At 37.5% G+C, this 17,537-nt stretch overlaps 1 protein-coding gene across 2 annotated transcripts in view; it reads left to right on the forward strand.

Annotated features, from left to right (window-relative positions):
- Nucleotides 1-17,537, forward strand: part of pds5a (PDS5 cohesin associated factor A) — a 210,302-nt gene that overhangs the window by 166,869 nt on the left and 25,896 nt on the right. For both annotated transcript variants that reach the window (XM_051928056.1, XM_051928057.1), the window contains exons 27-29: nt 6,093-6,225; nt 10,313-10,432; nt 15,195-15,257. In XM_051928056.1, coding sequence (XP_051784016.1) covers nt 6,093-6,225; nt 10,313-10,432; nt 15,195-15,257 — 316 coding nt within the window. The remainder of the gene's footprint in view (nt 1-6,092; nt 6,226-10,312; nt 10,433-15,194; nt 15,258-17,537) is intronic.

The following is a 17,537-nucleotide window of genomic DNA, read 5'->3' on the forward strand; positions in this document are numbered from 1 at the left end:
ACATTGTCTGGTTTTAAAGAATTCATTTGCAAATTATGGTGGAAAATAAGTATTTGGTCACCTACAAACAAGCAAGATTTCTGGCTCTCACAGACCTGTAACCTCTTCTGTAAGAGGCTCCTCTGTCCTCCACTCGTTACCTGTATTAATGGCACCTGTTTCAACTCGTTATCAATATAAAAGACACCTGTCCACAACCTCAAACAGTCACACTCCAAACTCCACTATGGCCAAGACCAAAGAGCTGTCAAAGGACACCAGAAACAAAATTGTAGACCTGCACCAGGCTGGGAAGACTGAATCTGCAATAGGTAAGCAGCTTGGTGTGAAGAAATCAACTGTGGGAGCAATTATTAGAAAATGGAAGACATACAAGACCACTGATAATCTCCCTTGATCTGGTGCTCCACGCAAGATCTCACCCCGTAGGGTCAAAATGATCACAAGAACGGTGAGCAAAAATCCCAGAACCACACGGGGAGACCTAGTGAATGACCTGCAGAGAGCTAGGACCAAAGTAACAAAGGCTACCATCAGTACGCACTACGCTGCCAGGGACTCAAATCCTGCAGTGCCAGACGTGTCCCCCTGCTTAAGCCAGTACATGTGCAGGCCCGTCTGAAGTTTGCTAGAGAGCATTTGGATGATCCAGAAGAGGATTGGGAGAATGTCATATGGTCAGATGAAACCAAAATATAACTTTTTGGTAAAAACTCTACTCGTCGTGTTTGGAGGAGAAAGAATGCTGAGTTGCATCCAAAGAACACCATACCTACTGTAAAGCATGGGGATGGAAACATCATGCTTTGAGGCTGTTTTTCTGCAAAGGGACCAGGACGACTGATCCGTGTAAAGGAAAGAATGAATGGGGCCATGTATCGTCAGATTTTGAGTGAAAACCTCCTTCCATCAGCAAGGGCATTGAAGATGAAACGTGGCTGGGTCTTTCAGCATGACAATGATCCCAAACAAACCTCCCAGGTAACGAAGGAGTGGCTTCGTAAGAAGCATTTCAAGGTCCTGGAGTGGCCTAGCCAGTCTCCAGATCTCAACCCCATAGAAAATCTTTGGAGGGAGTTGAAAGTCCGTGTTGCCCAGCGACAGCCCCAAAACATCACTGCTCTAGAGGAGATCTGCATGGAGGAATAGGCCAGAATACCAGCAAGTGTATGAAAACCTTGCAAAGACTTACAGAAAACGTTTGAACTCTGTCATTGCCAACAAAGGGTATATAACAAAGTATTGAGATGAACTTTTGTTATTGACCAAATACTTTATTTCCACCATAATTTGCAAATAAATTCTTCAAAAATCTGACAATGTGAACAGTGTGAAAGTCTGATGCAGTAGTTATTTGTTGTTTTTCAATTTAATATCATTGTTTTCTAATTACTTCCTCCAAGTCTTTGGCTTTACAGTGCTATATCTGCAACATGAACTGTTCCTTTCCCACCCCAGCTGCATAAGTAGCAGAGACTACTTCAGAGAGTATTCATATAAAACATTTTGGCATATTCTGGAAAATAAGTTATTTTTGAAGAGACCTTTTTTGCAATGAGTACTTAGTCATCACCTTCTTACTTTTTAACACCAAATTGTTTGCTTATTTTCTCATGTTAGATTTTATGCAATATAAAATGCTACTTTCATAGCAGTTTTTTTGACAGTCAAAAACATGCTGTCTGACTCAGTTAGTGCTGTACATAGGGTTTACATGTACAGTGGGTTTTTTTTGCCATCTCTGCCCATTTTTCTTTGTTGCATTCTATTGTACAATAAAACACAGGACATCAGACAAATAAGACACTTGTTTGCAAGGTCCAAAATGCATGTGATCTTTTTCTCTGTGCTGCATTATATGCGTTGTATTTCCAGATGGGTACTGATTGGTGTATCCAACAGGGGGGGTGCTCTTTGTCCCTGGGATGTGTTTCTTTATGCAGAACAGACCATAGGTGCATCTCAATAAATTAGAATATTATCAAAAAGTTAATTTATTTCAGTAATTCAATTCAAAAAAAGTAACTCATTATATAGATTCGTTACACACAGTGATATATTTGAAGCATTTCTTCTTATTTTGCTGATTATGGCTACAGGTAAAGAAAACTCAAAATTCAGTATCTCAGAAAATTGGAAAATTACATAAGACAGAAAAAAAAAAAATTTAATACAGAATGTTGGCCTACTGAAATGTATGTCCATGTATGCACTCAGTACTTGGTCGGGGCTCTTTTTGTATGAATTACTGCATCAATGTGGTGTGGCACTACTGAGGTGTTATGGAAGCCCAAGATGCATTGATAGCGGCCTTCAGCTCATTTGGATTGTTGGATCTGATGTCTCTCATCTTCCTCTTGACAATAGGTCAATAGGTCAGGCAAATTTGCTGGCCAAACAAGCACAGTGATACCATGGTCATTAAACCAGGTATTGGTACTTTTGGCAGTGTGGGCAGGTGCCAAGTCCTGCTGGAATTTGAAAGCAGCATCTCCATAAAGCTTGTCAGCAGAGGGAAGCATGAAGTGCTCTAACATTTCCTGGTAGATGGCTGTGCTGACTTTGGACTTGATAAAAACACAGTGGACCAACACCAGCAGATGACGTGGTTCCCCATATCATCACAAACTGTGGAAACATCACACTGGACCTCAAGCAACTTGAATTCTGTGACTCTTCACTCTTCTCCAAACTCTGGGACCTTGATTTCCAAATGAAATGAAAAATATACGTTTATCTGAAAAGAGGACTTTGGACCACTGAGCAACAGTCCAGTCCACTTTCTTCTTAGCCTTGGTGAGGCGCTTCTGACATTGTCTCTGGTTCAGGAGTGGCTTGACACAAGGAATGCAACAGTTGTAGCCCATGTCCCGGATACTTCTGTTTGGTGGCTCTTGAAGCAAAGACTCCAGCCGCAGTCCACTCCTTGTGAATCTCCCCCAAATTCCTGAGTGGGCTGTGCTTCACAATCTGCTCAAGGCTGTGGTTATCCCTGTTGCTTGTGCACCATTTTCTGACGCATGTTTTCCTTCCATTCAACTTTCCATTAATATGCTTGGATACAGCATTCTGTGAACATCCAGCTTCTTTAGCAATGACCTTGTGTGGCCTACTGAACCAGACTGAGAGACCATTTAAAGGTTCAGGACACCTTTGCAGGTGTTTTGGGTTAATTAGCTGAGTGGAGTTTGACACCATGTGTCTACAATATTGAACTTTTCACAATATTCTAATTTTCTGAGATACTAAATTTTGGATTTTCATTAGCTATAAGCCATAATCAGCAAAATGAAAAGAAATAAACACTTGTACAGATACATTACACACAGTGATATATTTCGAGTTTCACTTTTTGAATTAAATTATTGAAATAAGTTTTCGATGATATCCTAATTTATTGAGATGCACCTGTAGAGCTAATACAGTCTCTTTTGTAACCAAAGTGGAAATAATTACACAAGAGAAATATATGGTACAAAAAGATATGTATTTAGCTTGCTTTAAAAGAACTTTCTTTCCCAATAATACAATGTATAATCCATTTATACATGCATATTCAGGCTGGGAAAAAAGCTAAGGAACATCACAGCCAAGTGGGGGAATGCTGACTAGTTGATGTCCCATCTAGCAGAATGTCTGCGGCATGGAGGTGCTTCTGACTTTGTGCTGGATCCTCAACATTATAACCACTCTCATATTTAAATATTCATAAAATTCTTGTCAGATATGGGCAACTGCCAGACATAGAATTCTTGTCAGATATGGGGACATGCTGTTTATTTCTGCACTGAACCCAAATAACACCTTCGCCTGTTCTCATCTTTTATGGCAGGCTGTGTTTTTAAAATATATTATTCAAGCACTTTTGAAATAGCCTGTTTGTTTGTCCTTCACATATTTTTGTCCATCTCTCTAGCCTGCGTCTTCCAGTTGTCATTTGTCTATCTCTCCACCAGTCTCTCTCTTTTAGTTGAATTGCAAGGCATTTAAGTAAAATTCACAGATTATATTGGCACAAAATAACATTCTTGCTACAATTGATAGTCTGCTCTCATGCCTACAGTGCCCGCTGTTTTATCTTTTGAGAAGTTCAGACCTGTTTAATTTAGTCAGGGTTAGTAGCAGGCTAGTTGGAATGAGTCACTGGGTATATCAGACTACATAATTGACGGTCATGCATGCATGATGCAACTGCCTAAGGCTGGCCAGGATTTTATTAATGAGGTTGAAAATGGTTGAAAATCACTGAAAAAGTTGTATAGTGTGACATGACCTTTATGGAGACCTTTTCTTCTTCAGCATTGTGAACAATTCCAATTCATTCGATTGGTGCCAACATAAAAGCTTCAGTCTTCCAGAGTGTATACCCAGGGGATTAGATAGATAGATAGATAGATACTTTATTAATCCCACGGGGAAATTCACATACTCCAGCAGCAGCATACTGATAAAGAACAATATTAAATTAAAGAGTGATAACAATGCCGATAACAATGCAGGTATACAGACTAGGACATTGCCACACAAAGCCTTAGAATTTGTTTATCTCTGTTTGGCCTATTATATGCTATTTTGCCCAAGAATTTGGTGGCAAAGATTTCAAGCTTATACAATATTGGGATAAATCTTGAAAAAAACAATGTGCATTAATGACCTTTTCTCATCACAAGCTTTGTAACTGCTGCATCTTGGTGCTTTCTGAGTTTTTTTTAGACTTGAATCTATTATGCTTAACTAAAATGCAGAGACAAGGCTTTTGCCTCTCAGGATAAGATATCTCTATGTAGCTATGTCAGAAGAAGTGCAAAACAAAAGGCCATTCCCAATACTGCTGAGGTGGCAATAAAGCCAAATGAATCACCTTTGCACAAAAACAGAAGTACTACAGTGTACAAAAATGTCAGCAGATGCTCTGGACTTAAGGGTCAAAATTTTAAAATTGTGGCTTTAAGAGAAGCCAGTCTTACAGCTAGAGGGCTAGGGAACAAGACATGGATGCACGTCAGTAGGCAACAGACAAGCACAGTGGATGATCCCTGCAACTTTGGGGCTGCTTTTCCACAAACCATGTTGATTTCATTAAAATTGGTGGCCTTCTCACTTCTGTGAAGTGCACATACATTCTAATCCATCATACAGTACCAGGAGACATCTGATCAGCAAAAAGAGAATTCCGCAACAAATGATATGGCTCCTGTGGAGCCCTGATATCAGTATCCTCCATCTAGAATTGCTTGTAACAACAGAAGTAAGTAAGACTGCCCAAGTCTGCATTGGAACTGGGGCAAGAAGCATGGAACAACCAACCATGCACGTACCTTCAGAAACTGCATGCAGGTGGACATAAGAGAATTGCTGCTGTTTTTAAGGAAAACAGTGGTTATACCAGATCTTGATTTCACTTGTTTTTTCTGTTTACTTCTTTAAGCTATTTTGTTTGTAACGGAATGCTCTGACTCCTCCACCTCCCAAGTGTGGAGCTGCCATTTCTAATGTAATAAGCCATGTTCTAAATGGAAGCTGCCACTTCAATACTCTAACTTTAATACTCTAACGTCCGATGCGTGGATTTAGGTGTATGAGCTTCAAAAGGATGACAAGTATGAGCAGTAAATGTATTGGCTTTAATTAAACCTTGTTGAACTGATTTACATTAACAACAAAAAAGTTATTAGCTATGAGTAAATTGTGAGGTTATTAGCAACCTAACAAGTTTTGAGACCTTACAACTCAAAGGGTGCCCCACCCTTTTCATATGCCATGTTTACTGTTTTGTTTTCCTACTTGTTAAGAAATTCATCCCATAATTTAACTGTACATTAACATTTTCATTAACATGTCTTTGTTTAAGTTTGCTATCAAAGTTTTTTTTTTTACTTTGAATGTCAACAAAATGTCATTTGGACAGGGTTTTTCAGACTTTTGCAGGGAACTGCACCTCCTCGAGACTGCTAAATGTTAGAAAAGCTATGATTCAGAAATAAATGGAAGATTCATATATTCTTTCATCCAGCACATTTACTGTAAAATATAAATCTTATAATGGTTGTAGTCTAAATGCTATATTACACTTGGTTTTTTACTTTTGTCAGGTGTCTGTGGTTCATGCTAGAAGTTTTAATGACCAAAAATGAAAATAACAGTCATGCATTTTTGAAGAAAATGATAGAGAATATAAAACAGACAAAGGATGCTCAGGCACCAGATGATCCCAAGACAAATGAGGTAACCTGTGCAGATCTGCATTTATCACCTTGTTTAAATGTTGCATGGCACTAAAACAGTAATTTCATCAGTATGCATAGAGGTTTGTACCATGAACAAATTTGTAAATCAAATGCTGTTTTTCACAATACTGCTCCAGCTCTGCACCCTACAGAAAATTCTAAACTTAAAAAAGAAAAAAAAAGTTCAAAAACTTAAATGATAATGGGTCATTCCATGTCAAATCAACCAATGGCACATGCACTTCAGAGTCACAACAATTTGGGGAAAATTACCAGGTTGTACCCCATGGTAGTCAGGAGACAACCTGTAATTTTTTTTTGGTTTAAGCTCCATACTTTCCAAGATAGACAGTTTATCAAGGTGGGGGGGTGTCAACTTTATCCAGCCTCATTTTTTCATCAAATTTCACAAGTCCATAGCTCAAGAACTAAACCACCTAGCAGGTTCAGACTTTGCATGCTGGTTTATTAATTGGTATCGTATGTGACAAAATTAAAACATTTGGTCCAATGACCCTGCATGGTCAAAGCAACCCATTGAAATTGAGCAAAATTTAATTTGAGATTTGGCCTAGCTATGTTTAGGCCTCAGAAACGCATATTTGTAACCAATGCAGGCTTTTGATGTTTTTTCTTTTTTCACATAACTATATGGGCTTTCTGACAAACCAATAAACATAAAAGAAACTATCCAGGTTTCAACAGCAGACCTCTCAAATACAAAAAATCATTTTGAATTTCTTTTTCAGAGCACCTTAGCGGCATGATGTAGGAATGTGCAGATAATTTTAAAAATATTTTTCCTTTATTCTACATTGTCCCTTCTTTACGAAAACACACGCCTTACCTTTCTTATGCAAATCTTTCATGTTTATTTTAAATCCTAAACATAGACTGAATAGACTTTTCAAACAGTAAGCTGTCAAAAATGTCACTTATTTTCCATACCAAATGACAATATCCTATCTCATGTTGCTGAACAGAGAATGTGATTCTCCTTGACCAAAAGAATACCTAGTACTCAAGAATTACCACTGTTACATACAGTCATATGGAAAAGGTTGGGAACCCCTCTCAGCCTGCATAATAATTTACTCTACTTTCAATAAAAAAGATAAGTGGTATGTCTTTCATTTCCTAGGAACATCTGAGTACTAGGGTGTTTTCCGAACAAAGATTTTTAGTGAAATAGCATTTAGTTGTATGAAATTAAATCAAATGTGAAAAACTGGCTGTGCAAAAATTTGGATACCCTTGTAATTCTGCTGATTTGAATGGATGTAACGCTCAACTCTCAAAGCAACTCTTAAAAGATCTGAAAACAAAGATTGTTCAGTATCAAGGTTTGGGGGAAGGCTACAAAAAGCTATCTCAGAGGTTTAAAATTGTCAGTTTCAACTGTAAGGAATGGAATCAGGAAATGGAAGGCCACAGACACAGTTGCTGTTAAACCCAGGTCTGGCAGGCCAAGAAAAATACCAGGAGCGGCATATGCGCAGGATTGTGAGAATGGTTACAGACAACCCACAGATCACCTCCAAAGACCTGTAAGAACATCTTACTGCAGATGGTGTATCTGTACAACGTTCTACAATTCAGCGCAATTTGCACAAAGAACATCTGTATGGCAGGGTGATGAGAAAGAGTCGCTTGTTGTATCTAAATGCTCATTTAGGCAAGCCAGATTCATTTTGGAACAAAGTGCTTTAGACTGATGAGACAAAAATTGAGTTATTTGGTAATAATAAAAAGAGCTTTGCATGGCAGAAGAACAACACCACATTCCAAGAAAAACACCTGCTACCTACTGGCAAATTTAGTGGACATTCCTTCATGCTCTGGGGCTGTGTGGCTAGTTCAGGGACTGGGACCCTTGTTAAAGTCGAGGGTCGGATGAATTCAACCCAGTATCTACAAATTCTTCAGTATGATGTTCAAGCATCGGTCATAAAGTTGAAGTTACGCAGGGGTTGGATATTCCAACAAGACAGTGGCCCAAAACACAGTTCAAAATCTACAAAGGCATTCATGCAGAGGGAGAAGTACAATGTTCTGGAATGGCCGTCACAGTCCCCTGACTTCTATGGGATGATTTGAAGCAGGCTGCCCATGCTCGGCAGCCATCAAATTTGACTGAACTGGAGAGGTTTTGTATGGAGGAATGGTCAAAAATACCTCCATCTAGAATCCAGACACTCATCAAAGGCTATAGGAGACGTCTAGAGGCTGTTATATTTGCAAAAGGAGGCTCAACTAAGTATTGATATAATCTCTGTTGGGGTGCCCAAATTTATACACCTGTCTAATTTTGTTATGATGCATATTTTCTGTTAATCAAATAAACTTAATGGCACTGCTGAAATACTACTGTTTCCATAAGACATGTCATATATTAAAAGAAAGTTGATACTTTGACAGCTCAGCCAATGATAAACAAAAATGCAAAGAATTAAGAGGGGTTCCCATACTTTTTCATATGACTGTAGGATGGCAAACTCAGAGCCAGCTGGGTGTTTGGCGAAAGCATTCAGTTGACTGTCTGAATATTCACTACTGAAGCAGCAGCTGAGATCCTGCCCTCTCATGATCACACTCCTGATGGATCAGATGCATCCCTCACATTAGACCATTGTCCTTTTGAATACTATGTTGGGTTCATGCATGATGAAAAATGTGGGTTGGTGTGATTTGTGACAAGAGTGAATTAGAATCAGACATCCAGATATGTTTCATGCATCCAAACTATCCTTCAGTCTTTCCATACCTAGAGGTGTTATTTGTTGGGTGCTATTACAGTGTGTCATTGCATCGCTTAGTGCACCTACAACAGCTGGTGGGAGGCAGTACCATCTTGATCTCAAAGACAAAGATGACCTAAACTCTGCACTTCAATTGAAACAGAAATAAAATGGGTCACATTCCTGCTGCCGCAATACCAGGATGTTAACATTACATTAGAACTAATGTTGTGTTTAATGTTAAATCAAAAAGCTGTTGTTCATGTGTTGTGCTTAATGTGCCTTTGTTGATTTTTTTTTTTTCTTTTTTTTCTGTTTAATCCTATGATGAACAAGATGATTACTGACAAATGGTGAATTTAACCCATGTTTAGAATGAAAAATAAAAATAAAAGTTTCACATTAGAAAAGTAAGACTTGTTTTTGAGAAAGAAGGGACCATGTAGGGTACAGGTAAAATCATTTTAAAAATGTCTAGACATTCCCACAGTGCATTAAACTGGTCTGAAAATGAGTTCCAAGAGGATTTTTTTTTTTCACATTTGAGTGGTCTGCTCGTCAAACCATATTGCAGTTTATTTGTTTAGAACCTTTTGAAAATCCCTGTGTAGGTATCTAAACATAGAAAAAAAGTTCAGGCTGTAATCAGTGTGCCTAAACATGAAAAAGCCAATGACACAATGTATTGTTTCCATCTTTTAAGTTCAGCTCTTATCAAGTGGTGCGATTTGGACCAAACATTTTGATTTTATGATGTATAACTATACTTATGGTGTCTCCTGGGTAACATGGGTATTTTTCCTTCCAGAATATTTTGAGACCAAAGTACATAATATTTCTGGGTAATTGGTTGATTTGACATGAAATGACAATGTTTTTTAAGTATTCATCCCCACCATTATGAGCATGCTAAGAGAAATGGTTCAACCTAGTTTTATGTTACCTTTGCACAATATGAAAGAGCAAAATGCGGCCATTTCCTTCTTGCAAAATTACTCATGTTTTGCCTAGGTTAATTGGGGAGTTTCAGTGGACAGAAATTTTTAGGTTTCTGTTCCCCTTAAATCTCGCAGTGAATAGTTAATCAGTTTTGTCCCCTGAGCAGTTAAAAAAAAAAATTGACAGCATATGACATTGTAGCTTGTATTTAAATAACTCTGTAAAATATCTGGGTTATTTCAGATGTATTTCCATATCCCACTCGGATAAAGATCAGCTAACAAATCCAATATAAGAACATATCTATAATTTTCAGCTCATTGAGATTTCTTATCCAAGCTTTTCTCTTTCGCAGGCATTGTCTTTATCTTCAGTAACTCTTGTTGTTTCCATTTTTTTTTTTTTAAGAAAATCTATACTGTTTGTGATGTCGCACTGTTTGTAATTCTCAACAAAAGCACAACTTGTCACCTAGAATCACCGAAAGACCCTATGCTGCCTACAAAGTTTTTCACACCACCTGACAAAGTAAGTGTCTGTTTGACCACCCTCTTCACCTTAATGTCTTTGTTTGGAAATACTACACTTAAGAGATTTGTTTTCCACTTATTTTTATTTATCATAAGTGTTAATAATTTTACAGAAATTGTCATTACTGAGTTTGGTTTGCAATAACTTTTTCTGACATAATGGCAAAAATTGTCTAGGGTAAATAGTACATAAGAGAATAACAAAGTAACCTGAAAAAATACAAATAATGAAAGTCTGTCTTTCTAATGTGTAGTATTGACATAAATCAGATGTGGTGGAGACTTAAGTGTAAAACATGTTCTGGTTTGGGATTATTGTATAGTCAGGTCAGAGGTGTAAACCAATAGATGGCTAGCTAAAACATAATTAGTGTTGAGACATTATATTAGACTTTGTCGATGCTCGTGTGTCTGTTTAAAATTGTATATACAAGTATACGTACAATTCAGATTACTTTAAGTATTTATGGTTACAGCACTGCTTTGTCTAATGTATACACCACCAAAAAACTACTACAGAAGTATATTGGTTCAGATTTTATTAAACCAACTACAAAATGTGATATTAGCATGTGCTCTAGTATGCTTACTTTTAATAGAACATTTTTAGCATGTGAAAACATTTGGGAATTGTGCTTGTTTTCCCTGTCAATTTTAAATGACTAGCTATTTCAAATGAGAGCAAAGTGGTTGCGATCACAAACCTGTCGTTCTTTCACAATAAAAATTATTCAGATATGTATCTCTCATTCTTGCTCTCTGCCAGTGTAATGGCCTTATTCAGGGTTTATTCAGGTTGTGTAATTGCTCCCTAAAGTTTGATTTTATACAATGAATATCCTTCTATAACCCTTGCAAGAGGGTTGGTGGACTTATTCTAAGTCTAGGCCACATGTGCTTCAAGTATATGTCATTGTCCATTTTTATTTATTTAATGGAACTGTATATAACTGGTAACTGTAACAAGTAGTATATTCAGTAGTAACATCCATCCATTTTCCAACCCGCTGAATCCGAACACAGGGTCACGGGGGTCTGCTGGAGCCAATCCCAGCCAACACAGGGCACAAGGCAGGAACCAATCCTGGGCAGGGTGCCAACCCACCGCAGGACACACACAAACACACCCACACACCAAGCACACACTAGGGCCAATTTAGAATCGCCAATCCACCTAACCTGCATGTCTTTGGAATGTGGGAGGAAACCGGAGCGCCCGGAGGAAACCCACGCAGACACGGGGAGAACATGCAAACTCCACGCAGGGAGGACCCGGGAATCGAACCCGGGTCCACAGATCTCCCAACTGCGAGGCAGCAGCGCTACCCACTGCGCCACCGTGCCGCCCTCAGTAGTAACATGACAGTAAAATTTTGTGCTTTACCACCTATTGTTTCACATCTCACTGCCTCCTTGCCAACTACAAGAGATGAGTATACATTCAGTTTCCATTGCCATGGTCAATATTATGATTATTATAGAACCAATTAACTGTGGAGTCTGTTAGACTGATCTTTAGTTCTGTTCATGATTGTGTTAGTATGCAAATGTGTCACTAATGAGAATTATGTTGGCAATATGGAAGCTGTAGAGCAAATGTGCTTAACATATTCCCACAAGGCATAGAATAGTTTAACCTTAATTCTGCGCCACTGGACTACAAATGTAGAAGCTGTAAAAAAGTATGTTGTGAAAATATGTAACTATTACAGTGAAAACTGTGTGTTTAGTGAGAAGCAATTATCGGTAGATTTTTATTACCAATAGCTCAGTTTTATAAAGTAATGTACAGTGATCCCTCGCTATATCGCGCTTCGCCTTTCGCGGCTTCACTCCATCGCGGATTTTATATGTAAGCATATTTAAATATATATCGCGGATTTTTTGCTGGTTCGCGGATTTCTGCGGACAATGGGTCTTTTAATTTCTGGTACATGCTTCCTCAGTTGGTTTGCCCAGTTGATTTCATACAAGGGACGCTATTGGCAGATGGCTGAGAAGCTAGATTGCTTACTTTTCTCTCTCTTGCGCTGACTTTCTCTGATCCTGACGTATGGGGATTGAGCAGGGGGGCTGTTCGCACACCTAGACAATACGGACGCTCGTCTAAAAATGCTGAAAGATTATCTTCATGTTGCTATCTTTTGTGCAGCTGCTTCCTGAAATGACATGCTGCACAGTGCTTCGCATACTTAAAAGCTCGAAGGGCACGTATTGATTTTTGACTGAAAAACAAACTCTGTCTCTCTCTATCTCTCTCTCTCTCCCTGCTCCTGACGGAGGGGGTGTGAGCTGCCGCCTTCAACAGCTTTGTGCAGCGGTGCTTTGCATACTTAAAAGCCAAACAGCCCTATTGATTTGTTTGCTAGAGATTGTTTTCTCTATCTATGTGACATTCTGTGCTCCTGACACGCACTCCTTTGAAGAGGAAGATATGTTTGCATTCTTTTAATTGTGAGACAGAACTGTCATCTCTGTCTTGTCATGGAGCACAGTTTAAACTTTTGAAAAAGAGACAAATGTTTGTTTGCAGTGTTTGAATAACGTTCCTGTCTCTCTACAACCTCCTGTGTTTCTGCGCAAATCTGTGACCCAAGCATGACAATATAAAAATAACCATATAAACATATGGTTTCTACTTCGCAGATTTTCTTATTTTGTGGGTGGCTCTGGAACGCAACCCCCGCGATGGAGGAGGGATTACTGTAAACCACTTTGTTTGCAGGTTTAGGAGAATGTTTTTAAGTATTCGGGTTTGTATATGTTACAGCACCACTTCATTCTTTTTAACGCTAAACTAAATAGCAAGTGTTAAGCAATGTAGTAATTTTCATACAATATAAAAAATTGATCAGCGCTCATGTACAGTAAATAAGTTATTTTTACAGCAAATACCAAGAAATCGAAAATTATAAAACTAAGATTTTGGTTCAAAATTATAAATCATAAATCTCTTGAAGCGGAGGGGATGAAAACTAATCCTCAAAGCACAATACAAAAGGAAAGGGACAGAAAATATTTTATAGTAGTGTACAGTACTCAACAACGTAATACTGCTGCCACTACAAATATGAGGATTGGGAGACAGTGTGGTATTAAAAAAAGTGACTTGTCCTGAATTTATATACAAAATAAGTGATGGTTAAGCCAGAATAGACAATGAGTTCCTTTGACCAATCCAGCACTCTAAACCATATGTAACCAAAGACAAAACATATGCATGCCAATTGTGTGACCTTTCTTTCACAGGAAATTGAAGCATATAAAGTCATAACACATTTGATGAGAGTATAGCTTGTCAATGACCATGAACTCAGAATTTGAAGGTCCACAGTATTTATCTATAATTTGCACTACTTAGTAATTTATTGAACATATCTGTTTCTCTGTGTGAATAAAAACATTGGGATATTTTTCTAAAATTTACTCTTAACCTGCTTTTTGTCCCCGTGTTAGCTTAGCTAGCTAAGGAGCATGTTTTAAAATAACGCCAATCATCAACCCCTTCATAAGTTCTAAACACATTTGTCATATCTCCTCTTAATCTCCAATTTCTGAGGACTCAATATTGACTTTTTAAAGGGGTTGCCAGTCTTGGCAACCAGGTATCGGCTTTTGTTTTTCAAAACTAAAAATATGGTTGTAGTTTTTAAGACTATATTTGGAGTAATAAAAATTCTGTACTGTTCTCAGATTTTTAATGAAACTGTGACAAAAGTAAATGTTTAAAACTATTAAGTTTTTGTATTTATTTTACCTGCTACTTTTCAGCCTTTCAGTTTGAAGTCTTGTAACTTAATATGTCATGAGAACAAATGTCATAATGCTATCTCTCGATTCCTGGTTTACAGTATCGCCAATAGAGCAGTTACAGTATTTTCATTTTGTTCAGAGATCATTCAAAAAATTTTTCCCAGCACTTCTTGTTTATTTGCTTATCTATTCATTGATTTATGGCAAGTTACTATGCTTCCTTCATTTACTTAATGTGCAAAAGAACATGATTCCATCCTGTAATGCATTTTATGATTTTGGTTTCTTAGTGGTATGCATTTTGCTGTGTGGCCTTTGTATTGCTGTTCATGAAGTTTTCTGCAGATAGTAATCTTGGACACATACACTGTCAGACAGGCATTTGGGGCCTTTCCTTTACCATAGTGAGGATTCTTCTGTCATCAGCAGTTAAGGTCTTCCTTTTGTGATGACTTAGCTCACCAGTGCATTCTTTTTTCTTAGTGATATTCCAGATGGTTGATTTAAGAAATCATAAAGTTTTACTGATGTCTAATGGTTTTATTCTCATTTTGAAGACTCATAAGGGTTTTTTTTTTTTTTTTTTTTTTTTTTTTTTTTTTTTTTTTTTTACTTTCATTGGCACAGCTCTTGGCCTTTTGTTGAACAATGGCAACTACAGACTCCAAAGGTAGTCTGCAGTTGAAAGAAAACTTAGCTTCATAAGTGCAGCCATAGGATACCTATGAAACACACCTGTGACACAAATTGTTCTAAACTTATGGTGCCCAGAAATGGGTGGACCAATATGTATGTAGATACCCTTAAATTAAAGTCTACTATGTACGCTTCAATCATTTCTGAATTGTTTAATTTTTAATTTTAAACTGTGGAGCAGTTTAAAAATTGTCTTTGTCCCAAATATTATGGAGGGCCATTGTATTTGTCATTCTTAATAACATGCTTTTTTCCTTCTTCAGTGGCAATTTGTTGCATTTTATTTATATATTGGTGTTTGTTTTCTATAGGATTTTGTTAATGATAAAGAATATTTATCATTGGAAGCAAGAACAATTCTCCTAACAGGAAAGGTATGTATTAATAGTAAGCAATGTATCTTTTGTACTAATTTGTAAACTTTACATGTTGGAAGTATTGAATGTTAGCTCAACAGACTTTGAGGTTATCTAGCTAATATGTCTTGCTCAATTGTAGTTTATTTTAGCACTGTACATACTTAATTTGTTGTTTAAAGCTTTTTCCTTCACTTACACAGGAATGTTCTTTTCAGGAATATCTAGTTTTCCACTGTTGGGTGAAATACACCTAACAAAAAGCTATCCTTCTAAGCCAATAATTAACTTTTTAGACCAACAACAACAACATTTATTTATATAGCACATTTTCATACAAAAAGTAGCTCAAAGTGCTTTACATAATGAAGAGAAGAAAAATAAAAGACAAAATAAGAAATTAAAATAAGACAACATTAATTAACATAGAAAGGAGTAAAGTCCGATGGCCAGGGTGGACAGAAAAAACAAAAAAAAACTCCAGAAGGTTGGAGAAAAAAATAAAATCTGTAGGGGTTCCAGGCCACGAGACCGCCCAGTCCCCTTTGGGCATTCTACCTAACATAAATGAAATAGTCCTCTTTGTAGTTCGGGTTTTTCACGGAGTCACTTGATGCTGATGGTCATACAGACTTCTGGCTTTTAATCCATCCATCATTGTTGGAACATCATGGTGCTTTGGGTAGATGGTGGTGGCGGGTAGTCCTGAGAGGAGTGCGTTACAGTAATCTAGCCGATTGAAAACAAACGCATGAACTAATTTCTCTGCATCTTTTGATGATATAAGAGGTCTAACTTTTGCTATGTTTCTTAGGTGAAAAAATGCTGTCCTAGTGATCTGATTAATATGCGATTTAAAATTCAGATTACAATCAACGGTTACCCCTAAGCTTTTTACCTCCGATTTGACTTTTAATCCTAATGCATCCAGTTTATTTCTAATAGCCTCATTGTATCCATTATTGCCAATCACTAAGATTTCGGTTTTTTCTTTATTTAATTTGAGAAAGTTACTATTCATCCATTCTGAGATACAAGTTAGACATTGTGTTAGCGAATCAAGAGATTTGGGGTCATCAGGTGCCATTGATAAATACAGCTGTGTGTCATCAGCATAGCTGTGGTAGCTCACGTTGTGCCCTGAGATAATCTGACCTAATGGAGGCATGTAGATTGAGAAGAGCAGTGGACCCAGGATAGAGCCTTGCGGAACACCATATAGAATATCATGTGTCTTTGAGTTATAATTACCACAACTAACAAAGAATTTTCTCCCTGCCAGGTAGGATTCAAACCAATTTAAGACACTGCCAGAGAGGCCCACCCATTGACTAAGGCGATTCTTAAGAATATTATGATCAATGGTGTCAAATGCGGCACTCAGATCTAAGAGGATGAGAACAGATAAATGGCCTCTGTCTGCATTTACCCGCAAGTCATTTACTACTTTAACGAGTGCAGTTTCTGTGCTGTGATTTGTTCTAAAACCTGACTGAAATTTATCAAGAATAGCATGTTTATTGAGGTGCTCATTTAACTGTATAATGACTGCCTTCTCTAGAATTTTACTTAAGAAAGGCAGGTTAGAGATGGGTCTATAATTTTCAAGAGCAGAGGGATCGAGATTATTTTTCTTAAGTAGGGGTTTAACTACCGCAGTCTTAAGACAGTCTGGGAAGACCCCCGTATCTAATAACGAATTTACTATTTCAAGAACATTATCACTAAGCACGCCCGATACTACTTTGAAAAAATTTGTTGGTATTGGGTCAAGGGCACAGGTGGAGGGTTTCATTTGAGAAATTATTTTATGTAAATCTATCCTAGTGAAAGACTTTAATTTGTTTATTATGGGGTACTGGGGTTTAGGAGGATCCTTAGTGTTGGGGAGATATACTATGTTATTTCTAATATCATTAATTTTTTGATTGAAAAATACAGCAATAGCCTCACAAGTTTTACTGGTAGTACTTAGGAGGCATTCCTTTGAGTTACCTGGGTTTAACAGATGATCAATTGTCGAAAATAAGACTCTGGGATTACTAGCATTGTTATTTATAATCTTAGAGAAATAGCAGCGCCTCTCAAGACGGACTGTGTTATTGTATTCTGTTATTTTAACTTTTAATATTTCATAGTCAATAGTTAGTTTAGTTTTCCTCCATTTACGCTCAGCTCTACGGCATGTTCTCTTTAAATCAGACACTCCTTGGGTCTTCCATGGTATAACAATGCTAGAAGATTTTTTAACTGTCTTTTCAGGTGCAACTAAGTCAACAGCAGCCCTCACTTTAGTAT

The sequence above is a fragment of the Erpetoichthys calabaricus genome, chromosome 5, assembly GCF_900747795.2.
Source record: "Erpetoichthys calabaricus chromosome 5, fErpCal1.3, whole genome shotgun sequence".
In the NCBI taxonomy this organism is placed as follows: Eukaryota; Metazoa; Chordata; class Cladistia; order Polypteriformes; family Polypteridae; genus Erpetoichthys; species Erpetoichthys calabaricus.